At 39.7% G+C, this 22,986-nt stretch overlaps 2 protein-coding genes across 2 annotated transcripts; one reads left to right on the forward strand and one right to left on the reverse strand.

The window, feature by feature from the left end:
- The first annotated feature begins 2,213 nt into the window (after positions 1-2,213).
- Positions 2,214-16,034, forward strand: LOC134752288 (zinc finger protein 70-like). Its single transcript, XM_063687948.1, has 7 exons — positions 2,214-2,440; positions 2,579-2,720; positions 3,510-3,599; positions 6,254-6,430; positions 12,288-12,436; positions 13,067-13,176; positions 14,372-16,034. Exons 1-7 carry the CDS (start codon positions 2,270-2,272, stop codon positions 15,198-15,200), a joined length of 1,668 nt encoding a protein of 555 aa, XP_063544018.1. The 5' UTR covers positions 2,214-2,269; the 3' UTR covers positions 15,201-16,034.
- Positions 16,035-17,572: 1,538 nt separating this feature from the next.
- On the reverse strand, positions 17,573-22,745 carry LOC134752310 (ferritin light chain). Its single transcript, XM_063687979.1, has 5 exons — positions 22,552-22,745; positions 21,337-21,461; positions 19,248-19,481; positions 18,576-18,757; positions 17,573-18,130 (listed from the first exon to the last, which is right to left on the reverse strand). The coding sequence occupies exons 2-5, from the start codon at positions 21,449-21,451 to the stop codon at positions 17,966-17,968; spliced, it is 696 nt and encodes a 231-aa protein (XP_063544049.1). The 5' UTR covers positions 21,452-21,461; positions 22,552-22,745; the 3' UTR covers positions 17,573-17,965.
- Between the last annotated feature and the right edge of the window lie 241 nt (positions 22,746-22,986).

The raw sequence follows: 22,986 nt of genomic DNA on the forward strand, positions 1-22,986 counted from the left end.
CAGAACCTCCTCCTTCTATGAAATTGAAGTCGGTTAAAAAGTAAATTAGTATCTTTCGCAAGTAGCAAATTAAATAGGAAATATATTATTTGCTATTCCGTCAAGTGGACGAAAACTAGAGCATGGACGGGAACTAGCACAATGACCCTATGTAATTTAAAATGCAAATAAATGTATCATTTTCCAGGTTTTTAAGAATATAAAGGTTTCGAAAGTATTATTTTAATAAACACTATTAGAATTGTGCGGAAAGAGATATCAAATCATAGAGTTAGACCACAGAATAAATAATAGTACTAGGTACAGAAGACTCACTCTCTTACAAAACGCGTCCATTACGACAGATATGACCGCTAGGTGGCGCAAGCGCGAGCAGGCGTCCGTTCCGTAGCGGTGCGCGGCAACTACTGCTAGACACCAAAATTGGTGTGGGCCGCATGTACTCGTAGCGACGCGACGAAATCACGGAGTGAGCCACGCCTGGTTAGACCAAGCTAAGTTGCCAGCGATTTTGTAAGCCCAGACTGCGCGTTATTTTTAACGTCAAACTTCTATGAAATTATGACGTTTATATAACACTTGCACACTGGCCTATTAAAATTGCTGCCAACTTAGCTTGGTCTAACTCTATCTCTTTCTGCACAAACTCATTTTTACGCTTACTATTTCCATTTCTTTTTTTATGCCATCACAATTTTTACTTAATGTATTATAGTAATTTTAAGTTATATTTATAATAAGAATTATAGGAAGTATACAGACAGTGATCTGAGTATTAAAATACATTTGTGTCAAAGGTCCCACTTTGTCGCTCACCATAAGGACGAGATTTGCTTGTATCTTTATAGGAATTCAAAGCGTCCTTATGGCAAGCGACATAGTGGGACTTTTTGCTTGGAAACGACACATTTATACAAATTAGAGGTAAGCTGGATAAAATGTACATTGTAAAGTTTTTTAATAAAATATTTTACCGGCGATGTTGCTTTTTTTCTACTAATCTTAAGCCCCATCACGTACTGGAACGGAGAAAGTGCTCTAAAATATCTGAATTTGCACTTTGTCTTGATAATAGAGACTTTTAACATTTAAAACTTTTACGTTTTGAACACATACATATTCGAAAACCTATAAAATATAAAGGTAACAAATTAAATTTGCGATAGAGCCGGTTTTTAAATATGTAAATAGAGACTTTGTTAATTTATTCGTGAAAGACTTCGGTCCGATATATCCGAAGGCGACTACATACACGTTGAGCCATTTTATCATTGGCAAATCTACAGGACACTACTACCTATGCGGTGAAAGGAGATCGAAATAAGACTCCCTCTAACGCGGAACAACGTCCTATGTGATTCGATTTTTTCCCCAAATGTGGATAAAAAGGCTAAAGAAATAAAGCGTAAGGTTTATGCAGAGCGAAGAAGACTAGATATTTTCATTTCAAATATTTCAGTGCAATGCTATGGGAACTGGAATAAAGCCATTTCAAGGGAAATAAAAACCGGCCAAGTGCGAGTTCGACTCGCGCACGAAGGGTTCCGTACCATTACGGAAAAAAACAGCAAAAACATCACGTTTGTTGTATGGGAGCCCCAATTAAATATTTATATTATTCTGTTTTTAGTATTTGTTGTTATAGCGGCAACAGAAATACATCATCTGTGAAAATTTCAACTGTCTAGCTCTCACGGTTCATGAGATACAGCCTGGTAACAGACGGACAGCGGAGTCTTAGTAATAGGGTCCTGTTTTTACCCTTTGGGTACGGAACCCTAAAAAGTACCTATCAAATGGAAAGTATTTTATTGGTATTTTGAATATACGACCTAATCTCGATTCTAATCTATTATAATCGATAGTCGATTGTAATCTATAAGCAACACCCCTCTTTGGTCACAGATTAATAAATACTTACTATTTGGTGGCAAGTTTAAATGCAAAAACAAAACGTGAAGTTCGAAGAACAGTTCGAGTAGAAAGTATTTTTTTTTTGTTAGAAACAAATTAAATCTAAAAATTGAATTAAATCTTCTATTGAATAAAAATTATTTATTACTTTAAAATAACATAGTAAAACAATTTAGTTATGTATGTATTCGTCTAAAGCATTATTCATATTTTATTAACTTTCAGTTCATGTCAAGTTCATGTTCAAGAATCAGTTCTACTCGAACGAATCCTGTCTGTCAAATATGCTATGTTCCCCAAAGTATTTATTCCCAGTGTGTTTATAAAATAAATATAATTTCCTAGTGTTATCGCCATGGCGGTGGCCGGCACATCTTTGGGTAAAACTAGAGGCCCCATAATTGACCCTGCGCTATGCCGATGCTGCCGTTCCATAAAGAAATGCCGTATTTTAAACAGCGAATACGAGTGGCTCGGGAAGAAGGAAGTTTACTCCGATATGTTGATGGATTGCTTCGGCTTACTTGTAAGTTTATTATTTACTTAACCTTGTATCAATCCTGCATTGAACAGACTACGTAATGCACAAGTTTGTACCATAATAATTATTAATTTGTTCAAAACTCAGGCCCCTACGGCATGTTTAAATCTTATATACTTTCAGCTGTCCCACTTAGACGGGGAACCTAAGGACATCGGAGTTTGTGCCACTTGTGTTGGACGTCTCCGGGAAGCTGTGATCTTCCGGCAGCAAGTCCTGCAGAGCGAGCAGGCCTTCCTCAACGCCCGTCAAGAGAAAAAGGATGGTAAGACATCGAGAGATGCATTTTATCGGATGAATTTTGGTCCAAAGAAGATTATGGCCCTTTTCAGTTTAATAACTACTCTTGTGTTCCAAGAAGCCAAAAGAAATTTGTTTATTCGCTAAATATTCGGCTGTTCGAACCGAACTATTCGGCCGAATGCCAACATTGAAAAAAATATGCTTAGTACAGAATATTCGGCCCATCTAGTTCCAAGTTTCATCTAAATCCATAAATGTGAATAACAACCACCCAAATTTTTCTTGGCTTAGGCATGAATACTTTAAAGAATTAAACCTCATCCCATCCCAACTCTTTAAAGACTGGCAACATACTTACAATGCCTCTGTTGTTGCGGGTGTCCATGGGCTACGGTAATAACTTTATTACCATCAGGAGATTTGTGTGCTAATTTGCCTCCTATATTAAGAAAAAAATTAAATTCAAACGCTACCCTATACAATGACTGGCAAACCCCCTGGGGGTTCACATACCCGACTTTTAGAAACCCTATTCTGATACAGGTGTCCCAGAAGTACCATGTCACAGTGACATTGGAGGTAGGTCAACTCAAGAGGAACCTAACCAGCCTAACATGACCCCGGTAAAAGTTGCACGGTTTTCGAGTTATTACTGAAATAAGTACCTACCTGCATCGATAACTCGAAAACCATGCAAAAAAACGCTTGTTAGGTGCCTCTTCAGTTGACCTACCTCCAGTGTCACTGTGACGTGGTTGTTCTGGGACACTGTGCATTGTTTTTGTTAACTCTTTACTTTAATTAATTACAGAAGTGCCTCTGGTGGAAACTAAAGTGAAGGTGGAACCTGTCCCTGACTCAGACGCGTCCGTGGGCGCACATGACGATGACCATGATTATGGTAAATAACTCATTTAAATATTTATTTTAAGGATTCATAAAATTACAAATTTTACATGTCAAATTCTGCAATTCATAAAAATAAAAATCATCAATAAAGTAAAATAAAACATTACAAAAATCTTAACCTAAACTAGAAACTAACAAACACAAAAACTATTCACAAAATGCGCCCCGCGCCCCTCCAGACGCAAAGGAGCCCATCACGCCCGCCGCGTTGCCACGTTGAACAGCGATGGACAACCTTTGCAAAAGGAACGACCCGGAGCGAGGGTCATGACCACTCTCCCGCAACCGTCTGCCCACTTCCCCAATAAAAGTCTTGGCCTCAGCATTTAAATTATAATTTTACTAGCTTTTGCCCGCGACTTCGTCTGCATGGACTTAGTAACCGCAGCTAAAGTAAGAATAGCGCCTGGAAAAATTTTCATAGCAATCTAAATTTGAGCATATTATGCACACAAATTAGCAGGCACTTCGTTAATTATCTCAATTCCACCCCGTTTTTTACTTTCTTAAGGGATGATTTTCGGGATAAAAACTATCCTATGTCCTTCTCAGGGACTCAACCTATCTCTATGCCAAATTTTATCTAAGTCAGTTTAGCGGTTTAAGTGTGAAGTGGGAACACACAGACAGAAAGACAGACAGACTTTCGCATTTATAATATTAGTATGGATTTGTTTGATCCAAAACAAACAAACTTATCAATACTTTACTTACCTAACTCGAACTTAAATACTATAGAGCAGGGGTCGGCAACCGGCGGCCCGCGGGCCGCATGCGGCCCGCGAACCCCTCGCTTGCGGCCCGCGAGCCTCCGGGTTACATCAGTCCTACGTCACTAAAGTGATCGAGTGAAAAAGAAAAGTCTTTCATTTCAATTTAATTATTTGAATTTGAATGTTGGGTTGGGTTATCACAAGATCTACATTAAATGTGCCGATCATTCAATATGCACAGACGTGCCAATATGAGTGTCTGCCTATCGCAATGTAAGAGCGCGCGAAGCACGCTGAATGTCGGGTTTCGTCCGACCTTTAAGTGTGGAGGGTTCGCTGGATGTCGGGCTTCGCCCGACCTTTAAGGGCGCCCTGTATGTAAAACCAGGCGCAGGCGCCCTGTATGTAAAAGCAGGCGCAGGCGCCCTGCATGTAAAAGCGCGCATCGCTGAATGCCGGGCTTCGCCCGACTTTTAAGTGTGAGGGGCGCCGCAGGCGCCCTGTATGTAAGAGCGCGCGAAGGGCGCCAAGCACGATGAATGTCGGGCTTCGCCCGAAACTTAAGTGTAAGGAGCGCCGCAGCCGCCCTGCATGTAAGAGCGCACCAAGCGCGATGAATGTCGGGCTTCGCCTAACATTTAAGTGTAAGGAGCGCCGCAGGCGCCCTGCATGTAAGCGCGCGCTGAATAACTGTGAGTGACGCCGCAGGCGCCCTGCATGTAAGAGCGCGCCAAGCGCGCTGAATGTCGGGTTTCGCCCGACCTTTAAGTGTGGAGGGTTCGCTGGATGTCGGGCTTCGCCCGTCCTTTAAGGACGCCCTGTATGTAAAAGCAGGCGCAGGCGCCCTGCATGTAAAAGCGCGCATCGCTGAATGCTGGGCTTCGCCCGACATTTAAGTGTGAGGGACGGCTCAGGCGCCCTGTATGTAAGAGCGCGCGAAGGGCGCTGAATAACTGTGAGGAACGCCGCAGGCGCCCTGCATGTAACAGCGCGCCAAGCGCGATGAATGTCGTTTAAGTGTAAGGAGCGCCGAAGGCGCCCTGCATGTAAGAGCGCGCTTTCGCGCGCTGAATAACTGTGAGAGACGCCGCAGGCGCCCTGCATGTAAGCGCGCGCTGAATAACTGTGAGGGGCGCCGCAGGCGCATGTAGCGCGATGAATGTCCGGCTCCGCCCGACCTTTAAGTATGTATGTAAGAGCGCGCGAATGGCGCTGAATAACTGTGAGGGACGCCGCAGGCGCCCTGCATGTAGGAGCGCGCGAAGCGCGCTGAATAACTGTGAGGGACGCCGCAGGAGCCCTGCATGTAAGACGATGAGGGGCGCCCTGTATGTAAGAACTCGCGAAGCGCGATCTGAATTTCGGCACTCTTTTGCATAAAAATGTATATTAAAAGAAGTCCTTTTTGACAAACGACAATGTATTACCTTTTGTCTAATAAGTTCACGAATTATTAACAGAGTGCGGCCCGCTGCAATTTTGCTAACCGCTATGTGGCCCTTGGCTGCTAAAAGGTTGCCGACCCCTGCGATAGAGTAATCTGTATGAGTAAACCTTTATATACAGACAGGGAGACTGAGGGTTGCAACATTACTTAAGGCCCCGTAGGCTCAGGTTCTTCTCTTACTCATACTGAATGTAAGCATGAGCGAGATGGCTGTGCGTGCCCAAGATCACGGATATCATATTTTTGAATTTTAATATTTTGTAAGCTTACCCAAAACAAAAGAAAATTGATGAGTCCAATTAAACACAATATTGCACATTTTTAGAAGTAAGGTGCTTTTTAGATCTATGTTTGTGATTTCTTTCTATCCAGCGAAAGTCAAAAAATTGGTATTCGAATCGATATAGTTTCTAGAGAAAAACCTCAAGATTAAATATTTAATAACTCTGTCTTTCCCATTTTAACAACTCATTTTTATCTCAACAGAGCCAGAATGCAAAGTGGAGATAGAGCACAAGATAGAGCTAAAGTCAGAGACACCCGAGAAGCGTAAGAAAACGCGACCGCGACCCTTAGTGCTGAAGAAGAGATCGAAACGAGAGCTGTTCGATAGAGCGCTCGCACTGCAGGATGAGTTAGATGAATTGCTGGACCACGGACCACGTGAGTATATGTGATATTTTCTATAAAAAGAGACCTTATTGTCGATGTCGATGGCGGTCGGTGCGCGCGCGCAACATTTTTTTTTTATTTATTTATTGATAATGGGAAACAAACAGCGAAAGATGACATATAGATAATTACACTTAAATACATACATAAGCCAAAACAGTTTCCACTACTGAAATTAGATAATTATGGTTGCTCAGACAAGACTTGTTTGTACAATTCAATTAAACTATCTCTAGATCTAGTGCTAAAGAACTAAACAATGCGAATTTGAAACCACAAACGTGACATGCATTAATTTAACTTAATTTTACAATAGTAAACTATCAAAATCAATTATATTATTTGCCCTAATAGTAGCAGAGTTATATTATATTATTTGTTCATTTGCTCTTAATTGCAGAAACAAATATTTGTACTGACGGAATGAAAAACAAGTCAACATGAGAATATTTGTCATTGTAATTTTTACACGCTCTTACGATAAATCTGTTCTTTGCGTAAGTGGTTCGATGGAAAGGGACAGCGAATAATTTAGAGGAGCGCGTGCGGGGGTACGCGCAGCGCAGAGAGGCGCGGGCGAGTAGCGCGGGGGAGTCGACCAGCCCATTTAGGATTTTATATAGTAAGGTTTGATCCCTAATTTCGCGTCTGATTTGAAGGGGTATAATATTATTTGAATCAAATTCTTTGAATTTATACTTCATCCGCCTGATAAAAATTTTTTGAATTCCTTCTATTGCATTAATATGGATAAAGAAATGAGGACTCCATACTGTGGAAGCATACTCTAGGTGAGATCTTACGTAAGCATTATATAAAAGAATAATTGTTTTAGGATCTTTAAAATCTTTACTCTGCCTAAATATAAACCCGAGCATACTGTAGGCCTTCCGAACAATTTTATCAACATGGGCGGTCAGCCGCAACTCATGGTCAATATTTACGCCAAGATCTTTTATTTCCGTCACCTTTTTAAGGCGGTTGTCATTTATGGAGTAGTCATAAACTATGGGGTTACGTTTACGGGAAAATGTGATAGAACAACATTTTTCAATGTTAAGGCCTAGTTTATTGTTTTGACAGTAGTTATTCAATCTGTCGAGATCATATTGTAGATTGAGACAATCGTTATGTGACGTGATAACACTGAATATCTTCATGTCATCTGCGTACAATAAGACTTCCGAATGCTGAAAACAATCAATGACATCATTAATAAAAACGTTGAATAACAACGGACCAAGATGGGAGCCTTGAGGGACCCCTGACGACACAGGCACAAAGCTAGAAGTGTGACCTTTAACCGCCACCGCTTGGGTTCTGTTACGAAGATAAGATGTGAGCCATCTCAAAAGGTTGCCGTGAATTCCAAATGATTCTAATTTGCTTATAAGTATGGAATGAGGGATTCTATCAAACGCTTTAGAAAAATCGGTGTAAATGGCGTCCACCTGAGAACCTTTATCCATAGCGACCAGAGAATAATCAAGTAATTCGCAAAGGTTGGATTCAGTGGATCTTCTGTTAATAAATCCATGTTGTTGAGGAATAAGCATTGGTCTAATTACACGATATAGCGTATCATATATAATTTTTTCAAAAAGCTTAGGTATTACGGATAGTTTTGAAATACCACGATAATTTTTTATATTCCGTTTATCACCGCTTTTAAAGATAGGAACAACAATCGATTTTTTCCAGGCCTCAGGCATCACACCGGTCTCCAAAGAAAGGTTGAACAAAAAGCTAATTGGTGCTGCTAACGTTGTACGACATCTATGAAGAAAAACTGGATGGATTCCATCAGGTCCACTTCCTTTGGAAACCTGTAATGATTTTAAATAAGTTTCAACTATGGTTGATGTAATCTTAACATGGCTTAAAATATTATTGGATGGATTGTTATTAGTAGTGTTAATAGATAAATCAATATCTTTTACAAAGACTGACTGGAAAAATTTATTAAATAATTCTGAAATATGTTGACCACTAGAGCCTATATCATTATCTAAGAAGAGAGAGTCTGGTATGCCGCTATTATTAGTTTTTGATTTTATAAAGGACCAAAATGATTTTGAATTAAAGCGAATATTTTTTTCGGTTCTAGAAATGTACAGAGTATAACAAAAATCTTCTAACTTTTTTATTGTAGTTCGTAACTTTGAGAAGGCAATGTAAATAATTATTAATATTATTATATTTATTATAGTATACTTTGTTTCTGCAATTTTTCAAATTATTTCCGTTAATTAGAGCGATGATGACAATCAATACTTTTATAGAATATCCTAAGTATAAACCTAAAACTAGCAATACTAAAAATATAGCACTTATACAATTTTGTTTAAAGAATCTTCAGACGTAATATAGATAATTGGCGAGTTCTCGTTGCGGCGAACCATGACAGTGCAGTTACGAACCCAGCAGAATTTATATTCTTTCGCAGCGGCCCGTTGCTTCGCTTCTTTGAGAAGGAATTTGTTGTAGCTGGACAGGTGATCGTTTATATAAATTTTATTCGGGCTAGCACCGTAACCCAGGTCAGCGGCTTTTAAATTTTTCAGTTTACGCAGACACGCCATAAAGTCATCCTTTTTATAGCGAGCCTGCATCTTCACTATAATAGGCTTTGGTTTGGAGTTGTCCGTATCGTTTCTCACGGCGACCCGGGTAACAAAGTCGATATCAGTATTCGTGTTCAACGAAAAGCCGCACGCTTCTGCTAAGCTGTTTATCACAGTGAAGAGATTCTCTCCTTTTGTTTCAGGAACTCCGTTAATCTGAATATTTGAGCGCCGGACCCACTGTTCATTTTTCCTAGAGTCTGTCATGATGTCGTTGAGTGTTTTTTTGACGTCATCAAGTTCCGTTTTGCAGTCTTCCAGCGCGCTGACGCGTGACTCTATAGTGCTCATTCTCCCAGCTAAATCATCTAATTTAGAATCAATACTATTCTTCATTTCGGCTATGTCTGTTCGGACTTGGGATAGATCCATTTGGATCGTTTGAATTGCGGAAAATTGTGTCTGCAATGCAGTTACCTTTGACAGGATATCATTTAATAATTCTGCGGGACAAGATGCATTAAAATGATTGGCATCTCGAACTCGAGGGGGAAGCTGGAACGAGTTTGGAGGTGTGGTCTGGAGTGTGCTGTTGATTGATAACCTCGTACAATTAATGTCAGTAGCGTCCTTATTACTATAAGACGCATCCTCATAAGACATCACTGAGTCGTTAAAATATGACATCTCCGCAGTCGGTTGGACTGGTGTATTGTCATTCCTGCGACGGCGTGTATTGACTGATGTGCAAAATGAACATAGCCAATTTTGTTTGAACTGTTCTGTACATTGGGCTGTAGATAAACCTAAACATGAACAGTGATAATTATTTCCGCACCCAACACATTTCAAATCCTTGTTGCCGTCAATCGGTAAATCGCAGGCAAGGCAAGACATACTGTCACTCTAATATGAGTCTTGGCGTGTTAGCAATAAGGACCAAATTCCGAGAGCCGGCTGCGCAGTTAGAAGTCGTATAGCTATTTCGCGTCGCGCCGTCCAATCACTCGTGGCCTAGCGGCTTGGCCGGTGGACTGCGACGCAGCGGCCGCGAGTTCGAATCCTCACCGCGGAGCACAAAAGATGCAAAAAGTGAAAAAAATATTTAGCACAGGTATTCACAAGCAACCACCACAACACAGGTCCAGAGCGAGAAGTCCGACACAATTCAATATGGCCGACAGGCCAAGTTCGAAATATCCTAAGAAGGACAAGGAGGTACCGATAATTTGAAGTCGTTTACTATAAACCAATTCGCGAACAAATTAAATTAATAAATTAGTAAAAATATCCGACAAGCACACGTCCACTCTGAGCAACGACGGGAAAAGAAGTTTTTTGAAACATCTCAACTATCCTCTGACAAAGTTTCAATCGGGAGGCGACGACTAAAATGTAATTACTTTTTTTACGTATTTGGTTGGCTGCTAGACTGCCATTCCTAAACCCACCAACTGAGCGGCAGCTGACGTCCACGAGGGTGCACACATCGCCCGCAGTGGTTAACACTTTACGAGCCCGGGATGCCCCAATTCGTCCAACTGATCTCTCATTTTAGTACACATTCAGGATGATTGGAAAGCGCGGTGTTCTACACTCGGGAGCAAAAAAATCGACTCAAGTCACATTTTTTATTTTTTTTATTTTTTCTGAAAACGTTTAATATTTCAGTGAAAATTAAATTGCAGTATTATTGTTTATTAATTAAGCTATCAAAAACATTAACAACCGTTGAAATCGGATTGGTAAATTTCAGGTTATTGTTATTTTTGTAGAAAACAACATTTTACCTGCTTTGATTATGCACGAGTTGCGCACCTTTGAGGGCCATAAAAACCGGTGTATCCGTTATTTCTTATCAGTCTCTTATCAGCAGTTGACCTGTGCACATCTCCCGCAATCATTCCCTGGAATTACCTGCAAGAAAATGGACACGACAGAAACTGAAGCCGGCCAAGTTATCGTCTTGCTCAATCAAGGCCTTACGCAGCGTGCAGTTGCTGAACAGCTGAATTTAAGTCAGTCTGCTGTTTCCAGAGTCAACCAAAAGTTCATTCGGACTGGAAACCTTGCTCGCAAACCTGGATCTGGCCGTCCCAGGTGCACATCGAGGAGAGAGGACCACTTCATCGTTACGGCCAGTCTTCGTGATCGACAGCGTACCAGCGTTGACATCCAGCGGCAGCTGATGCAGAACCGAGAGCAACCAGTCAGCAAGTGGACAGTTCGTCGAAGACTTAAGGAAGCCAACCTTACCCCAAAAAGGCCTGCCACAGGGCCCAAACTGACAGGGAGGCACCGGGACGCTCGTATGGATTTCGTAACCACTTACGAAAATTGGACGTACGAACAATGGAGCCGCGTACTCTTCAGGGATGAGTGCAGGGTGTGTCTCCATGGCAGTGACAGAAGAAGACGGGTGTACCGAAGACCTGGAGAACGATTTGCGCAGTGCTGCATCTCCGAGACGGTCGCCTACGGAGGGGGATCCGTCATGATGTGGGCGGGGATATCCATGGAAGGGAGGACCGAGCTGGTTTTCATTCCTGGTGGGGGCCGCGGAGGTGGTTTGAACGCAGATCGTTACATCACAGATATCCTGCAAGATCATGTCGTCCCCTATGCAGGATTTTATGAGGAGGGGTTCCATCTCATGCAAGATAACGCCCCTTGTCATACCGCACGAGTCACGCGGGCGTACCTTGCTGAGGTTGGCATCCCCACCCTTGCATGGCCACCTCTGAGTCCGGACTTGAACCCCATCGAGCACTTGTGGGATTATCTAAAAAGGAAGGTTCGAGCCCGGGATCCCGCTCCTGACACGATTTTGGCCCTGAAAGAGGCTTTGGTCGAGGAATGGGAAGCTTGTCCGCAGGATACCATCAGGAAGCTGATAAGATCCATGAAGAACCGGATTGCATGCGTCAAGAAGGCCCGCGGCGGAAATACAAAATATTAAACAGGAAAAATTAAATGGTTTTCTCTCTACAAAATTGCTTTTATTCCCATTTTCAGGACGTTAATTGAACGTGATTTTACCCCATTTTGCTAAAATCGCTCAGATTTCAGTATCTGAAATAATACTTCAGGAATTTTGTGTTTTTTAAAAAGGTAAATTTAGCAGCTTTTTAATGGTACTATTACTTTAGGAATACGCGAATTAGTTTCGGAGATATTTCGTTTTTAAATCCAACACAGATTTGAGTCGATTTTTTTGCTCCTAAGTGTATATAGATTGTTCGTCTTGAATATTTACTAGTCTCTGATCTTACCTATTTTTACAGCATCCCCGCCTAAGAAGTTAAAGCCACAAAAAAAGGGTCCCGATGACCAGGACCACATGGTGTACCACAACACTATTACAATAGTGCTTCACTCGTACGTGTGCCCGTTCCATAATAGGATCAGCAACTATTACTGCTACTATTGCAGGGTACGTATAAACACGCTGGTCTTGTCTGTCCTACCCTTAGAGTGTTTCACAACTATTACTGCTACTAACTGCAGGGTACGTACCCTGTATACTATACTAAACAAAAGTACACGTACAGTATACATATACTAAATACGCTGTGGTCTTGTCTGTCCTACCCTTAGAGGCTAGTGTTTTTGAGAAAGGTTTATATGTATAATTAGTTAAGGTTTTGTGTAACCCGTGCGAAGCCGGGGCGGGTCGCTAGTACCTATAACATATGACTCAACTCATCATCTTCCTTGCGTTGTCCCGGCATTTTGCCACGGCTCATGGGAGCCTGGGGTCCGCTTAGCAACTAATCCCAAGAATTGGCGTAGGCACTAGTTTTTACGAAAGCGACTGTCATCTGACCTTTCAACAGTTTCAACACAGAGGGGAAAAGGGCTTATTGGGATCAGTCCAGGTTCCTCACGATGTTTTCCTTCACCGAAAAGCGACTATTAAATACCAAATGATATTTCGTACATAAGTTCCGAAAAACTTGGTACGAGCCGGGGTTTGAATTTGCGATAAGTCAAGGTTTCAAATTCAAAAATGAATCTGACAATTCTTGGACTTAGGAGGCTAAAATAAATGTGTTATCTCTAGGATCAGTTCACGAACCCCGTGGAGCTGCGTGAACACACCATGCAGCACAAGCCGAGCATGTTCGAGAGCATGACGGAAAACAAGAAGATACCCAAGATTGACATCACCAGGTATCACATCGATAACGAACAACTTTTTCCCCTGACAGGCACAGCGCGCTGCCTGTGTAGCCACAGGGCGGACACGTTATACATCAAATACCAAGTGCGAGTCGGACTCGCGCACGAAGGGTTCCGTACCATTACGAAAAAAAAACAGCAAAAAAATCACGTTTGTTGTATGGGAGCCCCAATTAAATATTTATATTATTCTGTTTTTAGTATTTGTTGTTATAGCGGCAACAGAAATACATAATCTGTGAAAATTTCAACTGTCTAGCTATCACGGTTCATGAGATACAGCCTGGTAACAGACGGACAGCGGAGTCTTAGTAATAGGGTCCCGTTTTTACCCTTTGGGTACGGAACCCTAAAAATCACTTGCGTTTCTATGTGTGAACGGCACGTCTGTACACGCGGCATGCGTCATAGTGTAAGTTGCTTAAACACAGTACTGGGCGGCGGCAAACGGCCGTCAATCTGGTGTCGCGGGGCGAGGGCATGCGAGTCGGTGCGGGGCGGGGCGTGGCCGGTCTGTATGATAATACTATTCTGTGGTGTAGCGCAAGGCCGCACTGGCAGGGTCGCCATGTGAGGTGGGACGTTAAAGGAAGCAACTAGGTTCGAGGTTAGACGTATAATGAGTTAAATATCACGAACATGGCCTTAAATACTATAGTCACCTATGCGCGTGTGTGAGTAAGGTGTAGTACACACACACTGAAGAAAAAGAAGTTATCATTCGCCATGTCTGTCCGAGGCTTTGCTCCGTTATCGTTAGTGTTAGAAAGCTGCAATTTAGCATGGATGTACTATAGTATAAATCAATCATGCCGAATGAGTGGTAAATTTAAAATTGGAAAAAAATATGGGGTACCTCCCCTACACGTAAAGTGGGGATATTTTTATGCCCTTTCTTCTGTTGACTTGGGGTGTTTTATACCATGCTATGAGCGTCAGAAGTCAGAATGTCTGTGTTTAAATCTGAAATATGACTTCTGAAAAAATCTTGAAAAATACTGTTAGGTGTGTTTTTTTCTGGCGGTGTCGGATCGCTTGTTAAAAACGGTTATGAAGATTTATTTTCCTGTTGTATTTCTTATACAATAAAGACCACGGAACCATACACTGAGCATATCTTTCCGGCATTCTCTTGGCTAGTTTTAAAGTTAAAGAAATCTTATAAATTTAACTATTTATATTTTAGGATAGATTGCAGACTATGCCCAGCGAAGATAGAAACACTAGAAGACTTCAAACAACATATAAGCAGCGTACACAACAAAAAAATATTTCCCGTGCAAAACGAATTCCTAAAATTCAAGTTGACCTTAGACAATATAAAGTGCACAGAATGTAATAGCAGCTTTCCATATTTCGACAGTTTGAAAAAACATATGATAGAGCATTTCGGGACTTTTATATGCGACCAATGTGGAGCCTGCTTTTTAGAACAAAATTCATTGAGGACTCATATAAAAAGCCATAATAAGGTGGAAGCTAATTTCCCGTGTGAAATATGCGGGAAAAACTTGAAATCTAAATACAGTCGCTATTTACACGTAGCGACGGTTCATGAGAAAAAACCTACAGTGAATTGTTACAAATGTGATTCTAGCTTTCTCTCCTACGCTTTGAGAAATAGACATTTAATAGAAGTGCATGGGGATAAAAGAACATTTCCATGTAAATTATGTGATAAAGTTTATAATAGAAGGAAAACGCTTATGGAACATAATAGGAGGAATCATTTAAAAGTATATAGGCATCATTGTGATTTGTGTGATCAAAGATTCTACCTACCCTCAAGGTTGAAGGAGCATATGGCGACGCATACTGGGGAAAGGAATTTTCGTTGTGAGTTTTGTGATAAATGTTATCCCAGGTTACAATCTTTGCAAGAGCATGTGAGGTCACATTCGAATGAGAGGAGGTACAAGTGTGATATTTGTAACGCGACATTTACACAGAATGGAAGCTTGAAGAGCCATATGAAGAGTCATCATCAGTTTGAGTTGAACGCTAATTTCGGATGATATACTCGCAATCAGTGAGTTACTGTGGACAAAGACATGTAACTCCGTATAATATGAATAAAGTCTAAGGAAAAACGTGCCTCGGAAATCAAGAAAGTCATTCTCGGATACATGGCGCCACACCTTTGGCCTATGCTCGGGTAGATGGCGTTGACGACGCCGTTTGATATTTAACAATTTTATTTTAACACATCAGTGAAAGAACAGTGGGGAACATATTTTGATACACTTTCATTTTTAGTTTTAATCGTGTGTCGATAGATGGCAGTAAATTTACTGTGACTACAAAATTTACTATGACAGTAACCCTATATACTATCTATTCTCTTTGCTGTGGATTATACACAAAAAATTCTATAAAAAGTTTGTACAAATTGCGTCGGACATGACGCCTCGTATACGTCAGCTACAGCTCCGTTGGTGGATTGGAGAACGGTAGCCACCCAAACACGTGGGATTATTATTTCAGTAATTTCTTAAATTTTGCTGACTGTACATTTAACAAATCAAGATAAATGGAACACCGAAGTACCTGCAGTGTAAAAAATGTAATTATAAATTAAGTTTCCACTTTATTACGATATATTGCTATATATATCTACGCACTAAACTACATTGTCATAAAATTTATTTTAGCCAAAATTACACAAACAAAGCATAATTATGTCAAGTGTTATTGATTATTTATACCTACTTAATTTGATTATAATTGAGTTTATATATGTTTCGCCAACTTACGTAAATTAATTGAAAAATTTGTATCTGAACAATAATGATTAAATGTGTATGATAATGTATTTAATTCCATAATAAAATATTAGATAATTTTAAGTTTTTTTTTCAATATATTTATTATTTAAAAAAAGAGGTACATTAATTAGTTTGTTGGCAGAAAACTTATTCTACCCTTCACCACTGTAAATTAAGTTATTTTATCGTTATACATAGTTATACGTTTTACGGTAACACGTGCAAAGGTATAGTTGGTCAAACCAAACTGTCAGTAAAAGAGATCTTCCCCTCTCTCACTTCCTTTTCTTTTGGGTGCCAGTACTAGTGTAAGACAAAGAAATGAGACAGTCCTTTGACAAACCATATTAACATAAGGTTGTGGGCAAAAAGCATAAAGCAATCGGTTGGCATTTTAATCATGTGACCCGTTCCAGTCTAAGCAAAAATGTTTTTTTTTTTCAATCCTTTTTTATACACAACCTTTGATACGTCTCGGCAGGAAGTAATTTCGTATTTTACTTTTTTTCTTTATTAAAGGCTAATGACATGATACTAGACTAATCTAGGTTTTGCCCTTCACTTTGGACCATTGGTATTTATACCTAGAGATGCCCCGAATAGTGGTTTCGGCCGAATATTCGGCCCCTCTCTCGGCCGAAGATCGTGCATTGGCAGGTTTGACAGATTACAGATAGCTCGTGTCGTAAATGTCACGTCCGATTCACGTCGCCTTATCTGACAATATCTAACCTTTTCATCTGACTTATCATTATCATGTGGTATGATATAGAGGTCAATGACACCTATTCTATTGAAAGTCAAACACGCAACAGCAAAGGGTATTACATACATATAGCCGGTCAAACAACTTTGTCAGTAGGAAAAGGCGTGAACTACAAATTTCTTTATTTTCTTGATGGACTTGAGGGCGGTGTTGCCCGTAGCGTATGTCACGTAAAAGGGTAGGAACAAAATAAATGCTCTTAGAGCACGACGCTGTTCGGTGGTTGTTGTAGTTGTCTCGTAAAACCAATAGCTGGATTTTACGAGAAGCACGTGGACTACCGGCCGTTGACTCCAAAATGGTGGTTAAACACGCTTTGAGATTAATTCTCCATTCACTGCACACTACCACATTAGATTATTGTATAATAAAGCTATCGATATTACACTTTAAACAATATTAATGAGCAAAAAACAAAGGAATTAATCACGAGGCTACTATCAAGATGGCGTTCGAACCGGAAGTCAACTACAAATTTTCTATGCGACGATTGCCCTTCGCAAATATAGTTTCAAAGGACCGTCTCATTTCAAACATAGACAGAGAGAATCATACTATCTCTGTCTTACACTAGTACTCGCACACAAAAGAAAACGATGAGTATAGTTTTTTTGTTCTTATTTACTGACAAGATTTGCTTGACCAACTATAGCATCTATTTTTTTTAAATTTGCCGCTTTTTTCTACTGACGGAAATGTCTTGACAGACTTCAGTATAGATATCCTCCTTATTCAAATTGAATGTTGCCATAGCTAAACAAAGCATACTAGCATTTTTATATTAATAAAAATGCCATTATTATAGATTCTGTCTTATAAGTACTATATGTATACACCTACTACGAAAAAAACTACGTTAGGCGATTAAAGAATTTTTATTTGGAAAATAACTGAAAATACATCTATACTAGGCCATAATACACAATGAATGATAAAAAACTTACATATCACATAATTTAAACAGCCCTATTTGTACACGTTGAAATGGCTTAAACAATATTCTACTAAAATGGTAGTTTTTTGAGTGGAGGCTTAATTTTAAATCAACTAAACTGTGTAATATTTATTACAAAACACCACTTTTTTTTAGATAGTAGTATGTTTGACGGCTAGCTAGCGTAACCGATTTTCTACCATAATGGATATTTATAATTCTATTTCAAAGATGGCGGTTAATTATAATGGGTTACCAGCGTAACCAAATTTCTACTAAAATGGTAGTTTTTTGAGATGGTAGACTATTTATAATTTAGACGGTCTTCTGAAGATACTCGTCGTACAGGTAGAGCGAGATGGAAAGATCTTGCCCATCGTTCTGGGCGATGAACTTCTTAATGTCGGCGCTGTGGCCGGCCAGGTTGCGGATGGTCTTAGCGTGGTCTTCGATGAACTCTTCCTCCATGTATTGGGCGATCTGTGGGAATTGTAAATTAGGTAGTGTTTCTTGACATTTATTCTAAAGGTAGATTGAGAGAAAGGGGCTGCGACCCTCACTGGTTCTTTCCTGTTACAGCAAATACTAACTGGCATTCAGGCAGGGAATGCGCTATTATTTTTGGTAGTTTTGGTCCAGGTGAGTATTGGAGTGGGGGGTAAATTAGTATTTGTCATTAAACTATTGGTAGAGTTAGACCAAGATAAGTCTGCAACGATTTTTTTAGACTTATTCTGATTTATACGTCATAATGTCATAGTAGTTTATAAACCTATGGAAGTGTATTCATTACAGGACTAGATATACCTCATGTCATTGTATGTGCAAAGTTTCATCACAATACAACACATAGTTTTAAAAGAACGAAACTCCGTTTGTATGGGAAGGTGAGATCCGAGTTTGCTGCAGACTCTTAATATCTTACCTCAGGGTCATGGAGGTGCTGGCTGTTCCTGGTCGCTTCACCATGGATGTGGAAGGCGCGTTCAGCGATCTCCTTCTCGATGTCCAGGGCCTTGGCAAGCGCTTCCAGCTCATTCAGCTCCACGGTGAAGTTTTTGCTGCTGGTGTCCAAGGTGGAGCGGCGGGCGAAGTCCATCACACCACCTAGGGACCAGATTAGATTACTTAGCAACTATAATATTGATAAACACATGTTAAATTTTATATACATCATATTCAAGCCGTCTTGTGTCGGAGGCCAAGGCTCATTTTGGGTCGTTGAGCCAACGGAGTAAAGTATAAAAAAAATAGTAATACGAGACCTATAGTTTTATTCTACTAAAAAACGAGAAAGATTGCAGATAATTAACAAAACAAATGTGTTGCTTTTTAAGGTGCATGGAGCCTTCTACCAAATACTACTAAAGACTCCGCTGAAAATAAAGAGCAACCATACAAGAAACATTTATGTATTTGTTGCAAGTGCAACCTAGTTGAAACGTCGGAAAAAAGGTAAAACAATGAATTTTAATCGCGTTAGAATGAATTCAAAAATTATGTGTACAAATTCGCGAATTATGTGTCCAAAACGCGGGAGTTTAAAGTGTTATAAAAACTTAAAATTCCCGTTTTTTTTAAATATACAATAACTTACCTCGAGTAGTTATATGCTTGATGAGATCAATAGTCTTCTCCCAAGCGTCATCGGACAGCTTCCTAAACAGCTTGCTGAACCCCTTCCTGTTGGTCTGGTAGTTGTCGAAGTAGGACGCCGATAGCAGGAACTCGTACGAGCGAGCGAGATGGAGGTTCGCGTACGCTTGCATCTCGGACGCGAGGTTGCCATGGTGACCGTAACCGCCGTAGATTGCGTTACATTTTGCCAGCACTGTGGGAGATTTTTGGGTTATACTGGCAACACTTTTCGTTTTCTACTACGCAGGAAGATTATCCAAAAGAGTTAAGTAGACATAGAGTGCCCACTCTATACATCAGTTTTGTTAGCAAAAATACTATTATTTTCGTAGTCGACATCTAGCGTCAAGTAGCGGAATTATCAGTACCGCTACTCGACACTAGATGTCACTTGTGACGCGACTGACGAAAAGTGAATTGCTCAACAATTTACAATTAATATTATAAGCAGAAGGAGTTGAAAATAGAGTTCCGTTCGTGCCAAGTGTGACAGTACGTATTAACGATCTATTCTATGAAAAAGTGTGACAAGCGTGGTGGGGGGGCTGAACAATTTTTTATTTGCCTCAATTTTATTGTATGGAATGTGCAAAAAAGTTGTATAATGTAAATGGGCCTTAAATAAAGATGACGACTATAGTGAAGTATAGTGTTTGATGAGGATGAGGATTAACTGAATTATGAAAGTGCATATTCATTATGATGATTCACTTACCAAACTCTTAGTAAGCATGAAGCAAAATTAGATAATATACAACAAAATTCAATCAAATAGAGGCTCACGTTCCACTTATGGGGCCCACTGATTATACCAGTCCGCCGGACGATATCGGCCTGTCAGTTGTTCGGAACTGACAAATTTTTGTTCTAACTGACAGGCCGATATCGTCCGGCGGACTGGTAATCAGTGGGCCCCTTAACACTTACGATCTAATCTAACGTAAGCCCTACTTGTATGTTTGTGTAGGGACCTACGTGAAATATCACGTAATTTTTTTTCCAGCAAAAAATAGTGATATCTCACTTGAGATTAGGGTGGGGGGAAGGGGCAAATCTCATGACATCTCACCCGAGGGCGAGGGGGGGGGGGGGGTAAAAAATCCTCATGAACACCTCACGCAATTAATGAACACCACAAGTTGCACTTGGCCCAACTGACTTCTTGGTACATTACATCCTAGACATGACTACATTATAATATCACAAAAAATAAATGCCCCTATCGCGAATATCGCGATTCGAACTCGCAGATATGCCTAAAACCGACAGTGTAAACGCGCCCTAATATTTTTCGTTGTTCGATAGATGCCTATTTTATTTGTACCTCTGTTTTTGATCGATATATTCGATATTTGTATCGAATGTTTCGATCAATAAAGGGGTCCACTGACTATCAGTCCGCCGGACGATATCGGTCTGTCAGTTAGAACAAAAATTTGACAGTTCCGAACAACTGACAGGCCGATATCGTCCGGCGGACTGATAGTCAGTGGGCCCCTTAACAGAGGTTTGAGTTTTACATTGTACGAGGTAAATATTGTGAAATATTTGTTTTTATCTTTCTCTGACTAGATAGGGATTGAGATCATTGTCATAAAATAAATCAATCAAATTAAGCACAAGATAATAAATAGGTATGTGTATAGGTATACCTATAGAAATTATCTATAATATATACAAGTTGTAATAAAAATAGTGGGGATCCGTTTAATTAAGGACATATTCGGTATCGGGTTCTGATTAGGAAAAGGTTCAAGAAAAAATTTTTTGACGCGAAAAATTTTTGCCCTCTTTATGGAGGGTTGGCCGACCTGCCCCATAAAAAAAATGTCGCGTCAAACAATGTTTTCTTCTACTTTTTCCTAATGTTTGGAAACAAGTGAAGTGTGACGTCACAAAGTTTGTGACTCCCCCCTCCCCCTTGTCACAACATGTCACATTTTCTTGATCCCCTCCCGCCCCCTAAACATGTGATGTAATTAATGGATGACCCCTATTTCCCAGCTCTAGGAACTAGTAATCCGTGACAAATGCTAGTAAATGCTTACCCATGCTGTTGGAGGCCTGCGAGCAGTCCATGGAGACATCCTGGTAGCAGGAGTCAGCCGCCAGGGCTCCGGAGAGCGCCAGCAGGCAAGATACAGCGAGAGCTAGGACCTTCATTGTTCAGAATCTGAAACAAATAGGTTATTTACTTATTTATTTATATTTTATTGCACAAAATGACAAAATATATCTCGTGGCCAGATCTTAAATTGATCATAACTAACCTTAATATGTGTTGTTCTCAAGTAGGGAATGCAAAACCGAATTTTAATTGTATGGAATATTCACCAAATTTTCATACAAATAAATACCGGTTTTGCATTCCCTATTCTCAAGTAAACGGTACCACATAGTCGCTTACCATAAGGGTGAGATTTGCTTGCATCTCTATACGAATAACCAGTCAGAGCCTCAGAGCATCCTTGTGGTAAGCGACAATGTGGTACCTTTTACTTGAGAATGACACATATATACTATAAAGCAGCAATTTATCAATACAACTGATAGAGAAGCAAATATATACCTACTCATGGACAAATTTAGAGGAACGGAAAAAAAAGGTTTAATTACCTAAGGTAATTTATTCAAAATTAGTATTAATTTTTTTGCGTTGCTCAAATTTGTCCATGAGTGTAGTTAGAATGAAGCAACAATATGTATATTCTGTCCCTATAAATAAACCTCTCTTCTAGACAGATTGAAAAGATAAAATGCAGTGATTTGTTGCACTTTGAAACTAAATTTTGAATGGCTATAATATCTTAGAATGCTAATAAAAAGTAATGTAAAAAGTTAATGATTTATTTTTATGTTATTCTACACATTATTACTAGTTTTTAGTTTTAAGCAAGTCCTTATTACATTACATGGGTCAATCATTGGACAGTTTACCCCTTAGGTACCTAAATTAAAATAACTAATTCTTGAAAGCATTCCAATGTTCTAAAATATTGTAAATATGAAACGGGTAAAAAGAAGTACCTATTTTAAAGTATATTGAGGGAAAAAATCTTAAAACAGATTGTGTAAAAATGTAGGTAAAATGCAATAAGACACCTTTGAAATGTTATATGATTAAACCCATAATTTAATCCAACGCTATAAAATCATGAATCAACGTGAAAAAAACTATACAATTAAGAAAAAAAAAACAAAAAAGCAAAGGAAACAAAGATAAGCCAATGTCATTGTTGATTTAAATAATTAAAATCACTCACCAAATTAGAGTGTCGCGATTAAATTCAAGCGATTGAAGCGTAGAAAACAGATGCGTCGAAAGTGCAGCCTTTACACACACTGGCGCAGAAGGCGACTTCCAACAACAAAGGAGGTATAAAACTGATAGTGTATAGTCCGCAAATGGGACAAAAATATAATGCGATTTATGAGATAACAGCGTAGTAGCAAACAGAACTTACAGAACTCTGTGGAACTTGTGAGACAACTATTTCGTGAAGTTGGTGCGTAGAACCTTGTGTGCCTAGTGTACAAAAAAATATTACCCTAAAATCGTACGCTAACATGTAAAAGTGGAAATATACGAAAACTCCCACATCGATAACTTATATTTAAACTATGATTATACGAATTGTATATTTCTTGATCATGCTTGAAGCTAAATATAATAAAAAACGTTTTATAATATTTCCCCT

The sequence above is a fragment of the Cydia strobilella genome, chromosome 24 (assembly GCF_947568885.1).
Source record: "Cydia strobilella chromosome 24, ilCydStro3.1, whole genome shotgun sequence".
NCBI lineage: Eukaryota > Metazoa > Arthropoda > Insecta > Lepidoptera > Tortricidae > Cydia > Cydia strobilella.

Bases quoted from the DNA above. Each gene is read 5' to 3' on its own strand.
- LOC134752288 (XM_063687948.1), top strand. From the start codon at position 2,270: ATGGCGGTGGCCGGCACATCTTTGGGTAAAACTAGAGGCCCCATAATT. The intron at 2,441-2,578 runs GTAAGTTTATTA...ATATACTTTCAG, and splicing joins TGGATTGCTTCGGCTTACTT to CTGTCCCACTTAGACGGGGA. The intron at 3,600-6,253 runs GTAAATAACTCA...TTATCTCAACAG, and splicing joins TGACGATGACCATGATTATG to AGCCAGAATGCAAAGTGGAG.
- LOC134752310 (XM_063687979.1), bottom strand. From the start codon at position 21,451: ATGAAGGTCCTAGCTCTCGCTGTATCTTGCCTGCTGGCGCTCTCCGGA. The intron at 19,482-21,336 runs GTAAGCATTTAC...AATCTCCCACAG, and splicing joins GCAGGCCTCCAACAGCATGG to TGCTGGCAAAATGTAACGCA. The intron at 18,758-19,247 runs GTAAGTTATTGT...TCTGGTCCCTAG, and splicing joins CAAGCATATAACTACTCGAG to GTGGTGTGATGGACTTCGCC.